The sequence below is a fragment of the Pleurodeles waltl genome, chromosome 7 (genome assembly GCF_031143425.1).
Source record: "Pleurodeles waltl isolate 20211129_DDA chromosome 7, aPleWal1.hap1.20221129, whole genome shotgun sequence".
Taxonomy (NCBI): domain Eukaryota; kingdom Metazoa; phylum Chordata; class Amphibia; order Caudata; family Salamandridae; genus Pleurodeles; species Pleurodeles waltl.
In genome coordinates, this window is record NC_090446.1 from 467,857,374 (window position 1) to 467,881,309 (window position 23,936).

Genomic DNA, 23,936 nt, shown 5'->3' on the forward strand with positions numbered 1-23,936 from the left:
GTGCGCAATCTTGCTGTGGTCTTGAGTGAGGTGGTCTAGCCTGTTGTGGAGCTTCTAGTGCGGAGACAATGGACATGTCAAGCAGTGTTGAGAACCATGGTTGTTTGGCCCATGTTGGAGCCATGAGGATGAGGGTGAGGGATGTTTGCCTCAGCTGCCTGACCACGTACAGAATCAGTGAGGATGAAATATGTAGGCAAAGATCCATGAACTGGGGATGTGAAAACTGTCTGCAAAGTTTTGCCACTTTGTGTTTTCTCCCATGGTGAAAAGGTCTATGAACGGGGTACCCCACCTGTAGAAGTAAGGACGCAGGATTTGTGGGTGGAGCTCCCACTCGTGAACTTGTTGCTGCGTCCTACTTAGCAGGTCTGTGAAGTTATTGACTCCTCGCTTGTACTCTGTCAGGAGATGAACACGGTGATGGGTGGCCCAGTTCCAAATTGGTTGTGCTAGGACAGACAGAGGTGAGTGAGTGCCTCCCTGTTTCTGCAGTTGACACATAGCGGTCATGTTTTCAGTAAGCACCAGGAATACATTGCCTTGAATCTGAAGGTGAAAGGCTTTTAATAAACTAGTTGAATGGCCAACAGCTCCAAGTGCTTTATGTGGAGACCCGTAAATAAGGCGGCCAGAGACACTGGAGTGTCATGTTGTTTAGGTGTGCACCCCAGCCGGCTAAGGATGCATCTATGGTGATGGTCACCTCTGGGTCCTGGTCTGCAAAGGGCTTGCTCTGCAACAGATTGTTGCTATCCCACCACTGCTTACGACTTTTGGCCCGAAAGGCACTCCTGAAGTGGGCACATGTATAGCCCTGCATGGGGCACTATAGCAGTGCATGAGTCCATAAATGCTTGCAAGCTCATACCAGTACGGACTAAGAGGTGACTGAGTGGCAACAGCTGTTGGAGCTCCTGTACCCTGAGTGCTAGAGGCGGTTTTGCCCACAGTGGAAGTAAGGACTGTCCCTTAGAAGGGCTGGACCTGAAGTGGTTCCATGTGGGACTTTGTGGCATTTACTGTGAACTCTAAGCTGTGAAGGAGGGAAACTGTGGTCTGGGTGTGAGTCAGGTACTCTTGTCTGCTTGCAATTTTGACCAGTTAGTCTTCGAGTTAGGGAGAACGTGAGTTACTCTCCTTCTTAGTTGGGCATCCACCACTGCTAAACATTTGGGGAAGACCCTTGGAGCCATGGTGACTCCGTAGAGCACCACTTTGAACTAACTTCTTACCATGAAGCAAAGTTAGCTCATATGAGCTGGATGAATCTGGATGTGGACATAGGCGTCCTTGAGGTCGAGGAAGGCCATGAAGTCCTCTTGCTGCAGCAAGGAAATGACATCCTGTAGTTTGACCATGTGGAAGTTATCTTATGGGATGTATCTGTTGAGAGGACTGAGGTCAAGGATTGGTCTGAGGGCTTTGTCCTTGTTGGGGATGAGGAAGCATAGGGAATAGATACCTTTGCTCTGGTGTTGGTGGGGCACTTGCTCAGTGGCGCCTTTTGACAGGAGTGCCTGAACCACCTCGTGAAGCAGTGTGAGATGTTTGTGGCTGAGGATGTGGATGCAAGGGGTATGTTCGGTGGAGTGGTAATGAGCTCTAGACAGTAGCTGTGCTTGACGATGGACAAGACCCAAGGGTCAAAGGTGATCTCCTCCCATTGGGGAAGAAATCCCTGAAGTCTCACTCCACAAGTGTTGTGTGATCGGCAGGTGTTAAGTCCGTTTTTGAAGGTAAAGTCTCTGTTGCAGGGGGAGGCTCTGACTCTACCCTGCATGTCCTGTAGGTCACGCTGATCAGGTCCACGTCCATCATCTGTGCCAGATATGACTTCAAAGGTCCTATATAGGTGCCACCCAAGTGCGCTGATGTCCGTTCTTTTCTTTCTGCACCAGCTAAGTGTTGATTCGAAGAGAGCTACCCCTCAGTCACTTTTTGACCTGCTTTTTCCAAACTTTTTGTTGAGTCCTTTTTCGAATTTCACTCCTGGTGTGTCGAGGGAGTCTTCTAGGAAGACGGAAATGAAGCTCTGCTGATCGTGTCATCTGGCACTGTCCAAGACTGATCCACACCTTGTGTATCTTTGGTGTTTGAAGCATGACCCCGACCCGAAGTCGTGCTCTGAGTGCTAGGCCATGCATCTGAAGAGTTTGAGGGAGTGGTCCCTAAAGCTCACTCTGCACAAGCAAGGTCCCGGTCGAGAGGAACGTCCCGGGACTGGTTGTGGAGTCCAAAGTTGACGTTGTCCCACTCCAAGTACTCAAGGTGATCCTGTAAGTTGAAGCAAAAGAATAAAGTCAAAGTGCTCTTCAACTTCTCCTCATCTGTTGGGCTGGGGGGCATCGACGCTTGAAGGCCTTGTTCTGCGGAACCTGCTCCTGGGCCCATTCCACGCATCACTGAGTTTCCGGGAGACAGATTGACCCCTGCCTAACTCAGAGTTTTCTGAGGCCATGTTCCTTTTTTTGGGGCAGACCGACCCTTTCTGGTGTGCCTTTGGGTAGCACGGGGTCAGTGGGGGACCCCTTCAGATTCCGCACCGGCAGCTCGGACCCTGGTGCTGAGTAGCTCCCAGTGATCCAGTCCTAGAACAGGACCGGTGCTGTTCGTGCTACGTTGACCTTCCCTGATGCAGGCTCCCACGCCTTATCCTTCAGCGCCGTCCGCAACCACTGGAAATTCCCAATTTTGACACTGAGCGGGATGGACATCTTACAACGCTGACGGTAGCAGGAGACTTGCCTCCTCTTTCGGATTCTGAGCCCTTTTCCTGTGGGCTAGGCTTTGGGGATTTAATGGGGGAGGTCGCTGGACTTAGAATACCAGCCCCATGAAGAAATGGGCTGGAGTGAAGACTTGGGTGAGACCAGTGGACTGGACACCACTCTAGATATTGGCATGCTTTCTCCTCCTACAATAGCTACAGAGTAGGATGCTCCTTACCCCGTAATGGTGAGGAAGACAGCAGATATCTTGGACCTTCAACTGCCCTCCATGGCTGTCAAGACTTACCTCGAAAGAGGTTCTACAACTGGAAGCTTCCTCCTCTGTCCCAAATGAGTCCATGAACGAGATCCAGGGTTCTAAGATGTTTTCTTCACCAGCCTTGCATTGCGGTCCGTGAACACCTCATGCCTTTTGGCCCAGTATTACTCCACACTATGGGATACGGTTGCGTAAATGCCATAGGTCCCAAGGGAGGCCTGGGTTATATTCTCTCAGGCTGTTACTGATGGGAGAGACACAGCAAAGATGACAACTTGTTGCAGACATGAGATGACTGACTCGCTAGGTAGAGCGGTTTTGTCAACCGTTACCCCCAAGTCGCCACGCCTGGCTGAGGACATCTGACTTTTCAGGGGGTGTCCAGGCTTTTTTTGATGACCTACCCTTTGGGGGCACCCGTCTCTTCGGAGAGCAGACAGACTGCACTTGAGCGATTGACTGATTCTTGTGCTACGGCCAGGTCCTGGGGCCTTGCGGTGTCCCCTCGTCCCCCTCAGTCTACCTTTTTCCCCTTTTGTGCCTCCAACCGCACCCATTCGTGGTCCACCACTGCACATGCTGCCCAGTATCTGTTTGGCAGAGGGCTCGGGACCCACTGACCTCGTGAGACAGGTGGCCAGCGATCTGGTCAGCAGCCCCCACAGCAGACTCTAGCCTTCTAGTCTGACTCTCCTCCACCATGGGCCAATTGGCGGCCGAATTTGCCACCATCTGCTTCGGTGGCAATTCATTACGCCAGAGAGGTGGGTCTTGCAAATAGCCTGAAGGGACTACTTCGTCCCCTTTGAGACTACCCCTGCATTAATGCCACCAGCCTAAGGCCGGATGACGGAGGATCATTTGTCCCTTCTTCATGAGGAAGTTGCAGCTCTCTTGGTCAAGGGAGCCATAGAGAACGGTTCCTGTGCCAGAAGTAGGCAGTGGTTGCTATACCTGCTACTTTCTGCTCCTACAGAAAGGACAAGGGTTTCCACTTTATCCTAGATCTCCAGTCCCTAAATCTCGTCCTCAAGAAGAAGTTCACGATGCCCACTTTGGCTGAGGTTCTATCTTCCCTGGACCCAGGAGATTGGATGGTAATACAGTTGGAGTTGCAGGATGCTTATTTTCACATCCCTGTCTGCCCACAGATGTTGCTTGCAGTTCACGATAGGCTAGGATCACTTTCAGTCCACTGTGCTCCCCTTTGGCCTTACCAGTGCCCCTTGGTTGTTCACCAAGGTGATGGTGGTGGTTGCAGCTCGTCTGCAGAGATCAGAGGTTTCAGTCTTCTCCCATTTCGACGATTGGCTGTTCAAGATGAATACGCCCCAGACTCCAGATTACGGTCGACCCCCCCCCCCCCCCCCTGTATTCACTGGGGTTCACTATAAATGTGCCCAAGTCACACTTGACTCCCTCTCAGATGCTCCCTTTCATCTGAGCTGTTCTGGACACAATGCAGCGTTGAGCCTTTTCTCCCAAGTGGTGAGTCAAGGATATTCAGGCTGTGATATTGATTTTTCAGCCCCTTTCCTGGATTTCGTAGAGAATAAAACTGAGGTAGCTGGGCCTAATAGGCTCCTGCATCCTGCTGGTAATACATGCCAGATGGCATATGCGGCCTTTGCAGTGGGACCTGAAGTTCAAGTGGGTACAACATCAGGGGACTCTTTCCCAATTACGGAGGGAACTTCTCAAGATCTGCAGTGGTGGTTAACGAACTGCGATTGGGTCAGAGGTAGATTCAGCTCCTTTCCTCAACCAGATCTGACGGCAGTGACAGATACGTCACTCCTGGGATCGGGCAGCCACCTTGGAGAGGTGGCGATCAAAGGCATCTGGTCTCCAGCAGAAACAGGACTCCACTTCAACATGCTTGGAGCTCCGTGCAATCCGGCTGGCATTGGAAGCCTTTCATCTCTCTATAGATGGTGCAGGTGTTCATGGACCACATCACTGCCATGTGGTACTGCAACAAGCAGGGCGGGGTGGGGTTGTGGATCCTTTGTCAAGAAGCTCTGCACCTCTGGACGTGGCTGTAATATTGGGGCATATCCCTAGTGGTGCAACATCTGGCAGTATCTCTGAATGCTGTATGGGATGAACTCAGTCGAAAATGCCTACCGGATCACGAATGAAGTCTCCATCCAGAGGTGCCGCAAGGTCTCTCAGCAGTGGGAAGAGCCTTGGTTAGATATGTTCGTCTCTGCAAAGGATGCTCAATGTAAGCAATTTTGCACGTTGGCGTTTCCAAGGCGGCAGTTGCTCGTAGGTGCTTTTTGTCTCCAGTGGAGCTCAGGCCTCCTGTATGCCTTTCCGCCCATACCACTCCTGCCCAGAGTTCTCAAGAAGATCAAGAACGACTGGGCCAAAGTAATCTTGGTGGCTCCAGACTGTGTATGGAGCGTCTGATATCCCGAGCTGCTAGGTGTGTCCATCGATCCTCCGATCAGACTGCCCCTTTGGAAGGCTCTTCTATTGCAGCCACAGGGGAGGGATCTGCACCTGAGCTTGTCCACACTCTGCCGCATTGCATGAAGCTTGAGTGGCAGAAGTTAACAGACAAACCTTTCTCCTGTAGCCTGTAATGTAATCTTGGCAGCCAGGGATCTCTCCACCAAAACAGTATGCACCTGTCATTGGAAGAGATTTGTGTCATGGTATCCAGACAAGTTTGTTGACCCCTTTTGTGCCCCTCTCTCTGAGGTCCTGTTGTTGTTCTTTTCCCTTGCCCTACAGGGCTCTTTTCTGGGTACTCTTCAGGGTTATTTGTCTGTTTCTGCTGCTTTTTTGCCGTTGCCCGATCAACTTTCCTCGTTTAAGTCTCCTATTGTACATAGGTTCCTCAAAGGTCTTGCACATACTTTTCTCTAGCCCCATCCTTTATGCCCCAGTGCGATCTGAATTTGGTTCTGACCTTTCTCATGTGTGCTCCTCTCGCAACTCTCCACAGTTGCCCCCTCAGACTTCTCACCTTGAAGACAGCCTTCCTTGTGGCAGTTACATCTGTCATCAGAGTGAGTGGGATGCAGGCATTGTCATCTAAGCCACCCTACCTTTCTATCTTTCCTGATACAATGGTGGTTCGCACTAAAGCCTCTTTCTGCCGAAAGTTGTCATGCCCTTTCATGTAGGCCAATCCATCACCTTGCCTACTTTTTTGCACCCTCCACACCTGGATGCAGAAAGAGCATTGGCATTCTATCTTGATCGTACAAAAGAGTTCCGGATGGATGACCAACTCTTTGTGGAGAATGTGGCAGCGCAGAAGTGCAGAAGTGCAGAAGCAGATCTATAGATGGGTTATACTCTGCATTAAGATCTGCAACACTGTGGCCAAAAAGCAATTCCTTGAGGGTTTGCGTGTCCTTCTACACAAGCTAAAGCTGTGACCACTGCATTAGCCTGCAGAGTTCCAGTCCTGGACATCTGACAGGCTGCATCGTGGGCATATCTGCACTTGTTTACCAAACACTACTGCCTGGACAGTCCATTCTGTAGGGATGGGCACTTTGCTCATTCAGTCCTGCAGGACTTTCTAATTTGAACTTAGTTCGCAGACCCACTTCCGGGGATGGTACTGCTTGGGTATCTTTTAAACGGTAAGGAACCTCCAGCTAGAAGTCTCTATCATATGGACAAGTTACTTACCTTCGGTAACGCCTTGTCCAGTAGAGACTACATTTAGCTGCAGAATCCTTACCGACACACCCATCCTCCCCCGCTCTGCAGACTGATTTCTAGTAGCAGGGACTCCTCCTTCAGGGCCTTAGTTTTGATACACCAGTAGTCAGTGTTTTTCATGGCTCTGCACTTCTAGCTTGGAAAGTCATGAAAAGAAAATGACGTCTGTGTTCCTGGGTGGCACCTATGTAGGACCCAGGACTTCATAACTGGTGTGATGGACGGAGACCAGATTGACACCACTTACCGGCATTTAGGGGTGCTTCTTACAAAAATCTTTCAGATCCAGTCTGATGCCTAGGGAGAATTCAAAGGTAAGGAATTTGCATCTAGATATAGTCTCTACCAGATAAGGCGTTACGGAGGGTAAGTAACTTGTTTTTCACTTCCCTTGCGGTGGTATCAGTTGCATCTAAGACGCACCTAATGTTGTTGGGGCATCAACCGTACTTGCGCATGACAATGTCTTCACACATGGATTGGAGCTGACCAAGGTGGATGGAGCATCCTTGGAAGTTTCTTCCTCCTTCTGGAAGAACTTATCCCCAGACTCCGAGGTGTCATACTCCATGTATTTGGGGCAGGACTGATGTGCCGGGATCTTGAGCGATGCACCCAATGCTTCTTCCTGATCTTCTTCAGATCCCAGGGGACTAGTTCATTAAAGATGTCTAGTGTTTTCGAACGTTGACTCTGCCATTCTGCTATGTGGCTACCGTCGATCTTGGCGCTAATGTAAGGTCTTCTTAATGTGGAATGCTGAGCTGCAATCGCTTTGGCTCTTGTCATCCGGCAAGCGGCACAAGTTTCAGAGGGCCTGGGGATCGGCCTAAGTATACTTGGCATGATAGTGGGGTATCTCTGGAGGGGTGTCTGTTGTATTACAGCCAGAGCATTTTCATTTTCTGAGGGGAGTCTGAAGCAGACGTTTTTCAAATGGGCCCAGGTGCTTGTTGTCGATGATACTAAAGGATGGAGCGAGCACCACAAATCAGTGTTGAGTTTTCTTGTGACAGGGTTGAAGCAGCCGGACTTGAGGCTGCAGTGGGAACCGACAAACTTGTCAAGCCTGGGAGCGAGGTGTATCACGTCTAAGCCCGATGGCAGAGAAAAGCAATCTAACAATAGTCAGTGCCCATCTGCATCTACATGCAGAGGAGTTGTCACTGATGCCCCAAAAGACTTCAAAGAAAAACAACGTGCAATGTCTGAGCCCAACACTAGATGTCAGGAGTATGTAGAGCATGTGCATCTACAGCTACCCATGCTATGAATGTGGCTCTTCAGGAGGAGAACCCGAGCATACTCGAAACACACCTACTTCTTTTAAGAATCTCATCATTGGAGAAGTGTGTGAAGCACTGACACCTGAGGGAAGATTAAAAGGTGTGCACTTTAAATACAAAAATGCCATCCATTTTAAAACCTTTCTCATCACTGCCCCTCTGCGAGAGCCTAATATGGAGCTGTGGCAGGTTCAAAAGACAACATCATATCCTTGCAAACAGGAGCCTACCACTCTGGTTCCAACCTAAATCCAGTTGGGAGCATATAAAACTTGTTTCTTGACAAAGCTTCTAATGACCTTCATGCATATTTTTCCTGGGCAGTTTGAGACTTTCTGGGTAATGTTTCGGTTGGGGAAATATTTATGTTTTGCTCTTTCAGTCATTCGGAATCAACTGAGTATTTGTAGGACAGAACTCTTTAAATGATTAGCTATCCTGTCCTTGCCAAAGGCAGGGTTGCCCATCCCTGGCAGAGCACCTACTGCCCTTCGGCCACCCATGTTGTAGGAAGGTGGCTCTGTATATACTATCTTAAAGTAAGAGATAGTGTGCACGGAGTCCAAGGGTTTCCCTTGGAGGTAAGATAGTGGCAAAATTAGCTAATTCTAATGCTCTATTTTGTGGTAGTGCGGTTGAACAGTAGGCTTATCAGAGGGTAGTGTTAAGCATTTGTTGTACACACACAGGCAATAAATGAGGAACACCCACTCAGACTTAACTCCAGGCCAATAGTTTTTATATAGAAAAATATATTTTCTTTATTTTAGAACTACAAGTTTCAAGATTGGAAGTAAATATAAAATGCAAGGTACTCCACACAGGTAAGTAAGGAACTTTGAATTAGAGCAGTAACATACACAGTTTTAGTTAAAATGGCAATAAGCTATTTTAAAAGTGGACACTAAATGCAAAAATCAACAGTTCCTGGGGGAGGTAAGTATTGATTAGTTGTTCAGGTAAGTAAGGCACTTACAAGTTCAAGTTCCTGGGCATAGGCAGTCCACGTTGGGGGAGTTCAAGGCAACTCCAAAGTCACCGCACCAGCAACACAGGGCCAGTCCGGTGCAGAGGTCAAAGGAGGGCCCAAAACACATAGGCGCCTATGGAGAACAGGGGTGCTCTGGTTCCAGTCTGCCAACAGGTAAGTACCTGCGTCTTCGGAGGGCAGACCAGGGGGGTTTTGTAGAGCACTGGGGGGTGGGGGGGGGGGGGGGGGGGACACAAGTAGGCACACAAAACACACCCTCAGGGGCACAGGGGCGGCCGGGTGCAGTGTGCTTAGCTAGCAGACGTTTGGTTTTCAATAGGAATCAATGGAGGCACCCGGGGGTCACTGTGGTGGTGCAGGCAGGGCACAGGGGGGCTTCTCGGGCCAGCCACCTGGGCTAGGCAGAGGGTTCCTTCTGGTCCTGGGGGCTGTGGGTGCAGTGCTTGGTCCAGGCGTCGGGTTCTTTGTTCCAGGCAGTCACGGTCAGGGGGAGCTTCTGGATTCTCTCTGAATGCGTTGCTGTGGGGGCCCAGGGGGTAGTCTTGGCTTACTCACGAGGTCAGTCGCCTGGGAGTCCTCCCTGCAGTATTGGTTTTCTGGAGCTCGAGCCGGGGGCGTCGGGTGCAGTGTGTGAAATCTCACGCTTCCGACGGGAAGAGTGAAGTCTTTGAAAGTTGCAAAGTTGTTGCTGTTTTTGAACAATGCCGCTGTTCTCTGGAGTTTCTTGGTCCCTCAGATTCAAGACAGTCCTATGAGGCTTCAGAGGTCACTGGTCCCTGTCTGAATCGTCGCTGTGCAGGTTTTTTGAGCCTGGAGACCGGCCGGTAGGGCTGGGGCAAAGTCAGTTGTCGTCTCTGCAGGGCTTTCAGGTCAGCAGTCCTTATTCTTTGTGTAGGTTGCAGGAATCTGACTTCCTGGGTTCTGGGGTGCCCCTAAATACTAAATGTAGGGGTGTGTTTAGGTTAGGAGGGCAGTAGCCAATGGCTACTGTCCTGGAGGGTGGCTACACCCTCTTTGTTCTTCCTCCCTGAGGGGAGGGGGGCACATCCTTAATCCTATTGGGGGGAATCCTCCAAAACCAAGATGGAGGATTTCTAAAGACAGGGGTCACCTCAGCTCAGAACACCTTAGGGGCTGTCCTGACTGGTGGGTGACTCCTCCTGGTTTTTCTCATTATTCTCTCCTGCCTTGCCGCCAAAAGTGGAGGCAGTGGCTGGAGGGGCGGGATCTCCAATAGCTGGGATGCCGTGGGGTGGTGTAACAAAAGGCATGAGCCTTTGAGGCTCACTGCCAGTTGTTACAGTTCCTGCAGGGGGAGGCAAGAAGCACCTCCATCCACTGCAGGCTTTGTTTCTGTCCCCAGAGAGCACAAAGGCTCTCACCCCAGGAGGGAAGAAACTCGTCTCAGTGGCAGGCTGGCACAGACCAGTCAGTCCTGCACTGAAGGATTGGGTAAAATACAGGGGGCATCTTCTAAGATGCCCTCTGTGTGCATTTTGTAATAAAGCCAACACAGGCATCAGTGGGGGTTAATTATTCTGAGAGGTTTGATACCAAACATCCCAGTATTCAGTGTAGCCATTATGGAGCTGTGGAGTTCGTTTTGACAAACTCCCAGACCATATACTTAATATGTCCACACTGTACTTAGTGTCTAAGAATAGACTTAGACACTGTAGGGGCATATTGCTCATGCAGCAGTGCCCTCACCAGTGGTATAGTGCACCCTGCATTAGGGCTGTAAGGCCTGCTAGAGGGGTGACTTACCTATGCCACAGGCAGTATTTTGTGGGCATGGCATCGTGAGGGGGATGCCGTGTCGACGTTGCCTTTTTCCCCCACCAACACACACAATCTGCAATGGCAGTGTGCATGTGTTAGGTGAGGGGTCCCTTAGGGTGGCACAACACATGCTGCAGCCCTTAAGGACCTTCTTCCCTGGTCACAGGGCCCTTGGTACCACTGGTACCTTTTACAAGGGACTTATCTGTGTGCCAGGGGTGTTCCAATTGTGGAAACAATGGTACATTTGTAGTGAAAGAACACTGCTGCTGGGGCCTGGTTAGCAGGGTCCCAGCACACTTATCAGTCAAGTCAGCATCAATATCAGGCAAAAGTGGGGGGGTAACTGCAAGATGTCTTTTGTTAAGTTTGTTGCCTCATGAAGCTTTGGCATGCAGCCACAATGTTGTGGGAACACGGGTGCCCAGGAAAGTGTTTCAGGTTAATTTAAAGTTATGTTGTTCCATTAGGTCTGGGTTTTGACAGTGTAACTGTCAAGCAGATCCGATTGCTTACAGTATAAAGAGTGCTATTGGTCCAGTCCTTTCAACCATTGTCTTTCTTTGACCAGCCTCTTTCATCCATTGGCGTCAGACTGTTAGTCACCTCTTTCCTTAGCTCAGTAGAGTAATCTCTGTGCATCCTTCAGCGCTTCTATTGATCTGCATGAGCGACTACTTTACAATTTTAGAGAATTCAGTAAACCTGCAGTGGTATCTTGTTCCAGTAGTCTTACCTTACTTCTGACCTTCTGGAATCTTGGGACACCTTTCTTTTGTGAGGATTGTAGGACTGGCGGTTGACTATAGAGCTATTGGTAGCTGAGGTCTATTAAAGATTACTCTTACTCATCTTAACTAGTGTAGCCCTCCTATTTTATCTCTGTACTCCTGCATTTTGTTTCTTTTCTGGCTTTATTGCGAATATGATGCATGCGTTATCATATTAAACCTAGACCCTTGGTGTTGCCAATACTTGCTTTTATTGGCCACTGAAAAGGAATGTTTAAAATTTCTGTGCCAGTAATGATTGTTTTTTTTTGTCTGCCGTTGTGTTGGTATTCTAGTGCTCGGAATGATTCTTTATTCTCACGTTAGTCGAGCATAAACCCTTCATGCGACCTTTTCCTAATCTTTCTATCTCTGTGCAAACATTGCAGGCATGCTTGTGATTCTAACATTAGACTTTTAATGGCTCCTTATCATTAATACAACTTTATTATGCATACTTTGGTGGGTGGAGTGGGAGGGCTGAGGGTGTACCTCCAGTCTGTACTATTCCCCAGTTATCCCTAACTATGTGCAGACCGTTTACTGGCTATTTATTAATAGAAACATGCTTTCTTCAGAAATCTGATTCTGGCTATACCAAGTGCCTCTTTCTAATATTTTTCTGTAAACTGTATGTGATGTTTTTTTTTAAAACTTCAGGAAATGCCAGTGTGTTAAACTTGCCTGCAGGGACTAGCAGGGGAGGACGTAATCAAGCTTATGAGTTAAGCAAAAGGGGTATGTTGGTGGGGGTATGGCTAGGCGAGGGTATGGCTAAGCAAGGGTTTGAGGTTTGTAATGTCTTCATTTAATCATGTGTTTTTTTAATTATAAACTCAGGAAACTCCCTGAAAATAGGGAAATGGCATTGTACGGGCTAAAAAAAGAGATTCCCAGGGTATTTGCCCCCATACCTGTTTACGAGACTAAAATATAGTTTAAGCAGACTGAAAACAATGCAATGTTGGCAGTCATCATTACTTTGCACATTGTTTTGACTGCTAAATTAGTGTTTTACAGTATTTTTGTTCAAAGTTGGAGAGGAACAGGTTTGGGAGGGGATGCTTCAGGCTGGGATGGAGTTACAACAGTGTCCTACCCCATGTGCAGCCCATTCACCATATCCAGAATATTAATGAAGTTAATACACTGTATGCTTGTATTTCTGCCCCTCTACCTAGTGTTTCCAGTCTTCCCCTGGTGCCCAGCCTCTTAGGCTGCCATTGTGCTTGGCAGCATGTGCTGGTGTGCTGTTGGCTTCGCTCCACATGCACAGCTGAGCCACTGGTGCACCCTGGCACCAGACAATCCTTCTCAAATAAACCAGGCTTTTTATGAAGTGGTGGAAAAGCATCAGATTGACGCGCAGAGTGAGATTTGAAATGCAGATAAAATGCCCAGATGGGAACAGCAGTGTTAATGTTTCGCACAAGGCTTACATCCCAAATGTTTTTATTTTTTCTCAAGGTTGTTTGAATTTTTCATTCTGCCTCTTTCAGCCAAGCTTCTATTTCTCCTCCCTTTAGTTTTTGTGCTTTGTCGGCAGGCCAGCTGCTGCGTTGGCTCCAAGCTACCGTCAGGCATACCCCGTTGTTCACACTTTGTTTCACCATGCAGGGAATTGAGCGAAGAAACTGGCACAGGACCCTGTTTTCTGGTAGATTCTTTTAAATGCAGTTGTCTCCCTTTGTGAGTACTCCCAGGCACCAGAGTGGATCCAGAGAATGTTCTGAGTAATTTCCTCTTATGTTGATAGGTGGCATCATGTGACTTCATGTCATCGGTCCCTCCTGCAAGTGACGTCAGGGTCAGGCTCCTAGATAACTGCCAACTCTATTATTGACTTTAGTTCCTTTCTTTCCACGCTTTCTGACATAAATCCGGAGAGCACTCCCTCAAATTCTGTCAGGCCTGACTGACTATTTCAAAACACTTTTTTTCCAGTGTGCAAGGTCATTGCCCACTCCACAAACAGGTTTCATGCTGTGTAAGAATTGCCACCAATGGATGTCTGTTACAGACCCTCACTAGGTCTCTCTCGTGTCTGGGCACCAAACACTATTCAAAGTCATGCAGCAAGTGTGTATTGATGAAACTGAAGCCAAATTAGAACTGCAATTCAAACCTCTGTCTGCAGAACACCATCACAGATTGAGGAAGGCCCAGCCCAGGTTGAAGTTGAAGGCGCATATGCACTCTCATTCCAGAGGCCGTTCTTGAGACAGTTCATCCTCGAAGTCCCACTTATTAGGTAAGTCCAAAAACTAAAAAAAGAATAAAAACAAGTAGTCCAAGCACAGCTCCCACCGGGAGGGGCCGTTTGACTCCCTTGGTGCCTCCAGGCTGCTAACTAGGTATCAGTCCTCGGATCTCATCACTTATCCTAGTGCATCCACTTCCCTGAGCCATCAACAAGGCCACAGTAACCCCACACATTCCAAGAGGTCATGGATAGGATATTCTGTACCTGACTGAATCCCTCTGGAGCACTTTTGGTGCCTTAAGGATCTGAAGTGGCCACTGTCAGTTTGTCGCAGGTGGATTCATTCTGATGCCAAGTGTGCTGCTCGACCCCGCCTTGGGGTTAGCCCAGACTCCTTGCACGGCTCCAAGCAGTGGCACAGACGCCAGAGGGAGAAATAATAGTCCTTTATTCTACTGGGTCGTTGGCCGAGGTTGTAGCCGCTTCAACTTCCCCACTCTTATTCAGAGACACAGCCACACGATTATGATAACCCTGATGACAGATGACTGTGAAAGTCAAATGTTGAAGAATAGCTCTTTTTGGACCTCCTGGACACCAGTGAACTAGACACAAACCCTGGTGTTGGTTTAAAGTAATCTTCCACTGCAAGAGTTGCAGCGCAATCTGCCTCCTTTGCCACTGTGATAAGCAGAGCAGCCGCTGTCTTGGACCTTGCATTACTGAACTCAAAACTAATGTGCTCACGGAGGGCCTTTTTCCTGGACAGACGCCTCATGAAGTGTTCATGGACACACTATTGGGTACCTGGGCAAAGGCAAGATCTTGGAACCCCCTGCACCCCGAATCCTCCCCCCCCCCCCCCCCCCCCCCCCACCATCTCCTTTGGACCCCTTCCTAGTCAAGACTCTGATTGCAAGTGTGCACAGGCCTGATCTGAGGACCCTGGCTTTCTCCTTGAGCACATTATTCCAGAGAGCCTAGTGGTGCACGCCTCAACAAGCCGACTTAACCAAAATGTGTTTCCGACCACCCCACAAGACACACACGAGTCAGAACCCCTGGAGGCATTCGCCAAAATAATTTTCTGCTCTGTCAGCACTTCACTCAAGTCCGTGCACACCAGCTACCGCCGGGGGAGATTCTTGCATGAGTTATGGGACATCTTGCCAGCCATCCCAGATGACTTCTGCCCAGTGTTCAATGCCTTATCCAAGATGGCCAAGACGCAGTGAAGTATTCCATCCACTTGTGCCTTGGGCACCACTGACTGTTTGGGTAGGAAATTTGGGCTAGCCTGGTGCTTCGGCACCACACTCACTGCACCAGTTTTTCAAGTGACTTCTAACAATCCCTTATGGATATGCCATTCAATGGCACACATCTCTTTGGAGACAATGCAGACTCAGCCCTACAGTGCTTTAAATAAAGTAAAGCAATAGCTCTCTCCCTTGGGCTGGCACCATCCGTACAGCAGTTTCACCCCTTCATGGCTTTGGAAGAGAATTCCAGCAGTTCAGCAGCACACCCTATCGCAACAGGCCTCTAAAGCCTTTCAAGACAGAGGCAAGGGATCAGACTGGGGGGTGCATACATCTCCCTACCCACACCCAGAGCTAATGGTTGTGATCGATGCATCGTGGTGGAAGTCATCTGGGGGATGTATTGATCAGAGGGCTTCGGCAGAAGCCTGTCTCCACATCGTGTTGGAGTTGCAAGTGATAGGCTTGGTACTGAAAGCATTTGGCGAACAGGTACAGGTTCTCACGGACAACACTACCACCACGTGGTACTTCAATAAACGGCAGAGTAGGGACGTGGGTCTTTTCCCAGGAGACTTTGTACCTTTCGAAGTGGCTGAATCATCAAGGCATCTTCCTTATTGAACAACATCTGGCAGGATCTTTAAACGCCAGGGTGGACAAACTCCAAGGAAGTTGCCAAGCAGATTGGCAACTACTATCTGAAGTGACAGAAGGAGTCTTCAAACAATGGGGGAGAAGCCTAGATTGATCTTTCCACAACCATGGATAATGTGCAGGGTCAACGTTTGCGCGTTGGCATTCGCAAGCCAGTTCTCTCTTGGAGATGCCTTCCACTTAGACTGTAGCTCTGGACTGATGTACACCTTCCTATTGCGTTGTCCTGCCCAGAGTCTAGAAGATCAGGAAAAAGTAATCCTAGTGGCCCTGAACTGGGCAAGGAGAGTGACACCTGGATCTCCCGGCCATGAGCATCTGTTCTTTAATCCAGCTGCTTCTTTGGGAGGACCTTCTACGACAGTAGCAGGGCATGGTTCTGCACCTGAGCCTGTACCACTTACAGCTCTATGCTTCGAGATTGAGAAGCAACAGTTGATGGATGGCTTTTGTTTATTGTCCTTAAGTAGTTGTTATCATATTGGCAGCCAGGTGTTTCTCCACCAAAACTGTTTGTGGGACACTTGGAGGAGAAATGTGTTATGTGGTGTTCATCCTGCAACATCCAGCCTCTCTGGAGACAATTAGCAGACATACTGTTATTTTGTCTTTTTTTTAGCCTAGCAAGGCCTTGCTATCGCAACTGTTAAAGGTTATTTGTCAACCCTTTTTACGTCTACTTGATCACCCATCTCTTTTCAAATCACCTATTGTGATTCCTTTCTTGAAACTGCTGGTCCGTATGTTCCACCAACACCATTTCTGAGGTTGCAGTGGGCCTTATTGAGTTCTCACCTTTCAAATGTGTGTCCCATTTGAACCGATGCACGGTTGGTCTCTACTTTTCTCGACACTGAAAATAAAATTTCTCATTGTGAAAACCTCAGCTCGTCATGTGAGCCAATTGCAAAACCTGTTGCTCTAGCAGCCATATACTAATGTTTTTTTTGGACAAACTGGTTCTTTGGGCAAAGGCTACTCTACCTTCTTGAATGTCAGCATGCTCTTCCACATAGGGCAGTCCTTTACCTTACCAGCTTTTTCATCCCTTCTTGCTCCACTGAGGAGGAAGAACAGCTCCATTGTCTAGACCCCAAGAGAATCCTGAGCATCTGTATTGACTGCACCAGAGAACATCTGATGGCCAATCAGCTTTTCGTGGGCTTCTCGGAGGTGAAAGTGTGAAAGCAGTGAAGACGACCACATCGAGGTGTACACTATGCATCAAGATCCGTTATGGGATGGCAAAGAAACAGCCACTGGAAGACTTACACACTCATTCTTCCACAGTGAAAGCTGCCACCACTGTACTGGCTTCCTATGTGCCTGTCTTGGACATCTGCCAGGCTGCTCCGTGAGCGTCCATTCATATATTCATGAAGCATACTGCCTGAATAGCCAGGTTCAGTGAAAAAAGCATTTTGCCTGGTCTATCCTGCAGGATTTCCTGGTCTGTCATTTTCCAGACACTCCACCTGGAGAAGTACTATTTGGGATCCATTCACATGTTGTTCTATTTGCAGCTGGAAGTATCCATTAGAAGAAAAAAAAAAAAAGTTGCTTAACTTTGGTAACTCTTTCTGGTGGATATTCTATCTAACTGCAGATTTTTCATCGATCCACTATCCTCTCCGTTCTATGGAATGGACTCTTTCAGTCCATATTAATACGATCACACTCTAGAGATCTGAACAATGGCACCAGTTTTCTAAGGGCTGTGCATCTGACGGAGTGACAAGGATCAGAAAGAAACTAATGTCAACATCGGGAGGTGGTGGCTATCCAGGGGCCCGACATCAATTTTGGAGTAAGACGGACCCAACACTGAGCCGCACAGTACCACCTATCAACTTGTGTGGGAATTGTTGGTAAGATTCTCCAGATCCAGTCTGGTCCTGGGGGTATTCACAAGGTGAGGAATCTGTGGTTAGATAGAGCATTCACCAGAAAGTGTGTTACCAAAGGCACCACGCTTCCTATCAGACTTCACTGTGACATCCACGGTCAGGATTGTGTGTATCCTCCATAGGCCTTTTAGTCTTTGTTGTCCCTGGGTTCTTAAACATCCCAATTATTTCTTTATTGTTACTGAGAGTTCTTATTGATTTTGAGTAAAAACAACTTACTGGTTTTCTTCTAATTATGCGTGTATGCATGTTGCAGCATACAGGCTGTCTTATATTTCTGTGCTGTTTTGGTAATTTGTTTCTATTTAAACCAATTATTGTATGTGCCTATTTGGATTACTCCACTCCTTATTTTTTTTAGCAAGAAAAAGTTGACGTGATTTTATTTGCTGCATTTTCTATATGGGTTTTCTTCAGGATGTTCACAGCATTTAATATTGACAATAGTATACAACATTGCTTCAGTCCTAGGCCATCTGTTTACGTCCAAAAGAAATTTAGTCAGTCTTCCCTCACACACTACAAAACCCTTGATCTTCTTTTTTTGTACCATCTCTGTCCCTCGACCCACACTCCTAATCCCTAGAAAGCTCTTCAGTTTACCGCCTGGACACTTTAAAAAAAAAAAAAAAAAAAAAATCCCTTGCTCAGTCTGTCTAGAGTCTTACCTTACTGCCACCCTACTATTCTGCCTCTACCAAAACAAGGACAATTGTTTGGTGTGCTAGTTAACCAACCCCTACTTTATTCTTTAACTGATGTTTCACTTTGTACCATCCCAGGAGCCATCTTCTAGACTTCAGTTTACCTTTGTGTACTGTTGACATAATCTCTGAAGAGCATTTCATATATTTGAAACTATTGTAGCTCTGTAAATTTAGGTGCAGGATAGGGACGTGGTAACTGTAAACATTTGCAAAACCATCTTTTATTGGACTGGAGGAAGAAGCTGTGAAACTCGAGACTTGGTCATCTGCCTGATAAATATTTGATTGCTTAAAGCAGCCCAATCTGATATCTCTAATGTCATTTGTTATGACCAATGCTCCCAGTTTTCACAGATTTTTTTTAAGCATAAAAGAAGATGTTAAGCAACTTGTTTCTGTATTTGTTTAAAAAAAAAAAAAAAGTGTCATTTTTGTTTTGTACCGCTATTCCCAAGTGTTGGGCAAATCACTGAGTAGATTGACCGCCTAGGGGATGAAAAGTAATTAGATTTCATAATGAGGCTTAAACCTAAATGCCTGCAGATATGCAGAGAGTTAACTGCACAATTCTTTTGGATTAAGTTAAGTATTTTATTGTATGACTGCTTAGCACACATACTAATGGTGGGCAGAACTCGCGAGGTTTCACTCCTCAGAATTCTGCGGAATTACATAAAACCTCAGAGGTTCTGAGTTGTTCTGCCAACGGGAGGTAATATGCATGTAGCGCTACTCGTGCTGCAATTTAACATCAGTAGCACGCGCAGCAATGAAAAATCAGTATGAACGGCACAATGCTGTGCCCAAGAGAGCATAGACATTCAAGTTGATTTTGCTGCCGCTCAAGTAGAAAATATACTTGAGTAGCAGGAAATTAACTCAATAGCATCCCTGTCACTCGACCGCCCATGTTACAAAATGGCGCTGGGGACGTCATATCTCACTCTTATTCCTGGATCCTTGCAGGAAAAAAAAATCTGCTGTACAGCGATTAGTGGAATCTGGCCTGAACTCCGCATCACAAGACTAACACTGAGTAACAGATTCTGCAGGCAGAAAGACACATTCCACCCACTCCTAACTCAAACCCAATAGATATCGAGGTGTAGGTGTACATCTTTCAGTTTGTTACATTTTTACTATAATTGTTGCAAATCCATGTTTTCACGAGCCATAAATAAAAGTAAGATTAAAAAAAAAAAAAAGTAATGGTTAGTGAATGCATATGGAAATGACTGCCATAAAACTTGGAACTCTAGTTATAATTTTGTTTTGTTGATGCATACCCTGCTACTGGAATCTGTGAATTGAGTAGAAAATGACCTATATATTTTCTTTTTGTTATTTTTAATAAGCAGGATATTTCCTATATTTCCACAATCTCCATCACCTTTTCCACTTTATGTTTTGATATTGGTTGGCTTTTTCATGGTTTGCAAGTGCATATGATCTTTCTGTAATATGTGCATATGATTTTGTTTTTGTAATGTTTACTGGGGCTCTCACCATTTCACATTTTCTCCTTTCCAGGGTTACACCAAATCCATTGACATTTGGTCGGTCGGTTGTATCCTGGCAGAGATGCTTTCCAACCGCCCTATTTTTCCTGGAAAACATTACCTGGACCAGCTGAACCACATCCTTGGTAAGACAGTGTCAGGGAAGGAATTTGACATGCTGAACCAGTTATGTAGCCTGTCTTGTTTATTGCCCCAAAGAATGTCTCTCTCCAGAGTCGTAATCTGATTATGTATTTGTGTGTGAAAGGCTCACTGCACAGTTATCGTCAGTAATTGCTACATCTAACGATGTGAAAATAGATTTCAGCTGCTTGTAAAAATTTGTAAGATGGTTCTCTGCAAATTACTAGGAATACACATCTGCAGAGTGAAGCCTATTCTAACTGCTGCTTCTAGGCCAGTGTAAAACTGATGTCTAGTTGGAACTGTGTTGCTGTAGGACAAAATATGACTGTATTACTTTAGTAAGCTGTTTCTGTCATTGAACAACATCTCAGGTGGGCAGGTTGTGATAATAGGGACTCTATTGACAGTCCTTATCCCTTTCTTTTGCAGGGATCCTTGGTTCACCTTCACAGGATGACCTGAACTGCATTATCAACCTTAAAGCACGGAATTATCTGCAGTCACTGCCTCAAAAGTCTAAAGTGCCCTGGAGCAGGCTCTTCCCAAAGGCAGATGCCAAAGGTAGAGGACGCTGTATCATGCCTGTTATGGCATTTTAGAATTAAATGTTTTGTGTTGTATACCACTGTTGTACCTGGCTTTTGTCTATTACCAACTGTTGGGATTGTTGTCTCACCTGCTGATTGGAGTACAGGGACTTGTGCTTTTAAGATGAGGTAGGCTGCCAGTATCTCCGATCTTGTGAATGGCTGTTCCAGTAGATGTGCCTTCTGGATAATGGAATTTGGTGATGACTGTGTAGTTTTCTTGATGGACAGATTGCTTAGAGATTGGAAGTCACGTAATCAAGTCTTTATTAACTTTCTTCTTATTGGCTTTTATACTCTGTAATGGAAGTAAAGCTCTTTTTAGTTTTGTACATTTTCTTTTATTGTCTTTGAAGAGCCCTTTTTTTTCTTTCACTGCCTTTAAGACTTTTGATGAGGAATTGAAGCGACCGATAAGGGGCTTCACTGTCAGACTCCAGGAGCCCGAGGTGGTATTTGAATGGATAAGAGTGGTTAGAGGAATTGAAGAGAAACAACCTGTTAGGAGATGGGGAGGGGCAGAGAAGACTGGGAAGAAATGGGGATGCTATGAGGGTGCGGTCGGGAAGAGTAGGAGACAATGAGCGCTCTCATTGTCAAGAATGTTAAAAGGGGAGTTTTGTTTTCTTTTCAGGTCTTACGGAACAGTGCTTGGATAAGTGGAGGTGGAAGGTGGTGTTGGGCTGCAGAGATTTGAAGGCAGAGATATGATGTTGGGCGGGTTGATAATATTGTGTGTGGCGAGCAAGGAGAGGTTCTGGGTAAGGGGTCGTGGTAAGAGGGAAGAAATGGGGAGCTGAAGGGGCCAGGGTTGAGGGCTTAGCTGGGTTGAGAGGCAAGGGAAAGAGTGTGGCAAGAGTGTTGCAAGTTATGAGAAGTAGAGTGTAAAAAGTGAGGTTGAGTAAAAGCAGCAGATGAATGGTGAAAGAGAAGGGATGAGGAAAATAGTGGTTCTGGTGGTGAGGGAGGAATAGAAATGGAGGGAAGGATATCTTGAGGTAGCCAGAGTGCAAGCACAAGCAGCGGGAGTGACCGGTGCTTTTGTCTGTGGAGTCTCTCCGTGCCACACTTCTGTTCTGGTTTCCTAAACAATTTGTATCCCCCTCTTCAAAAGTTGTGGCGTGCAGTCCACATGCTCTTGCCTGGTTTAGCAAGTGAAAATGAATGCACGAAAAGCAGTGTGCTACATTGCAGTATGGGCTGTAGTTCTCTGCAAAATGAGTTCCCGAATTCTTTTTATATTATAACATTCAATATTTATTTAACTCTAAGAGTAATTAAAAATCTTTTTCAATAGTCTTGAAATTCATACTGCTTAATTCATAATCAAGTTGTACAGTTTACAGTACACAGTCAATCTGAAGTGTATTTCGAATGAGTGAAGGGCCTTAGAAACCTGCAAGCAGATGGAATACAAACACAATAATATACTTGTAAGCCTTATTTCCCTCGTTGAAGTGATTTAAAATGCTATACAGATTCTAACCTCCTGTGCAAAGTCCACTATGGTGACTGCAGTAACATATTCTTCATGTTTTATGAGTCCCATCTGTCCCTTAGTTTACATCTGACAGCATCATACTTTCTGTTGTGCCATTTGCTAGTATGTCTTTGGTGCACATCATCCATATTCTACCTTCGTAGCCCAGTAGAATGACTGGAGATCATTGACAAACAATCCAATGAGAATGTGTAGTCGTGGGTATTTATGTATCGTTCCCACTGACTTAACTAGTCTTCAACAAGTTCATAATGTCAAGAATGACTTTAATAATAATTGCAACACATTAGATACATCAAATCAGTTGTTCCCCATTTAATGAATGTTGCAACAGACATATCCAATATTCTCACACTTGATGGCACTGGAGAACAGCAAAGCATGGCTGCAAGAACTCAAGACTGAACTTGGCAGTGTGACTCCTGATGTTGTAGAGTTTGGTAACCTCAGCATGCCTCAATTCATGAATAGCCTCCGCATGCCTCAATGTATGAATATTGTAAACACTACATGGAAGTAGCTGTGTAGCAAAATAAGATATATCATCTAGTGGTATACCAAAAACTGTCCAAATACAAGGATAAGCCATTGTTCGAAAAATACTGTATATCTTCTAGATTTCAGGCTCTTCTGTGATTCACTTAAGATTAGCCCCTTATGACTGTAGGAGAAAGGCTGTTTTGGGCCATACCAAAAATGTACAGTGGTCTTAACGGACCATCTATTGCTTACCATTGTTTGGCTTTATCACTCATTTACTTGCCTTCTTCCTCTTGTGTTTGCCTCTCCCATTGACCATAGACATTTTACCATTTTCTTTCAGCACTGTAAGAGTGCATGTCCTTTCAAACTCCCTTAGCTTCCCTGTGTGCGATGCTTCCCAACATATGCCAGCCCTGTCCACTGTGTAGTTCCCTGCCCCTCCCCCTTCCCCTAAAACCCATTCACTGCCTTCCACTCACCATCCTTGTTTTTTTGTCTTTTGTTCCTCCTCGGGCTAAGCATTGAGTGTCTCCATTGTTCCTGAACCCACCCCCAAATACCAGCGATCCTTAGATTTTTTCATTTTGATCTTTTAGCAGGCCCGACAGGTGCCATTTGCAGCTTCGTCGTTCTGTCTTTCAAAAAGCTCTTTCACACAGGTCAAATTCATTTTTTCTTTATACTGGGTGCACAAATCAGCTGGAGGCCTCCATACCAGCACAGAAGTTACAGCACAAAGACCCTACTGGGAGCACTTATTCTGATGACATTCGTTTTATCATGTTTCACTAAAACAAGCCATTGTCTGTGGTGTATATCTTCTAGGATGGGAGCACATTTAGAAGCACCAACCACATACAGTGAGTGCTATAGCAGTGTATTATCTAAGCAAGCAAAGGTGGGTACAAGATCAAGAATTCTTTTCCTGGAAGCTCAGGCCATATGGAGGTGGTCATTTGAAAGCAGTCTTACATTCAAAGTGGTTCATCCTCTAGGTGTAAAAAACAAATTATTTGAGATTTCCTAGGCAGGTGAATTTGCAACTGTAACGTGCCTTCTTAGACCTTTTTTCCAGTTAGCTTATCCCAAAGCAGGACCGGTTTGTTACTTAAGAAAATCGGGCATGCCCAAATTTTGCTTCCACTTTCAATGAACCAGGGGCACTGAACAATACAATTATTAATTGGTGAGGAAAATGTTTTTATACTTAACCAGCAATTCCTTGGATTTCAGCCCTCCAAATTAGATTGGGATTTTCAAAAGTGAAAAGAAAGTCAGAGTATCGGAAATATTGATGTTTTGTCAATTCCCTTGACGTGAGAGATCACTGTCTATCTCCCACCTCACCCCCAAAGGAAAAAAACAATAAGAGGACTCCGTTTAAAACCATATTTTCGCTCCAGGCTAAAGGCCACATTTTCAACACTTTAAGCCTCCCATCACTGTGCTTGGCCTTTTGGCCGCTGAGTATATTTG

The 23,936-nt window shown here is 46.4% G+C and overlaps 1 protein-coding gene across 1 annotated transcript in view; it reads left to right on the forward strand.

The window, feature by feature from the left end:
* MAPK3 (mitogen-activated protein kinase 3) overlaps positions 1-23,936 on the forward strand; it is a 240,910-nt gene that overhangs the window by 107,232 nt on the left and 109,742 nt on the right. Inside the window, exons 5-6 of the mRNA XM_069244059.1 lie at positions 19,774-19,888; positions 20,319-20,450. Of these exons, the coding sequence (XP_069100160.1) occupies positions 19,774-19,888; positions 20,319-20,450 (247 nt within the window). The remainder of the gene's footprint in view (positions 1-19,773; positions 19,889-20,318; positions 20,451-23,936) is intronic.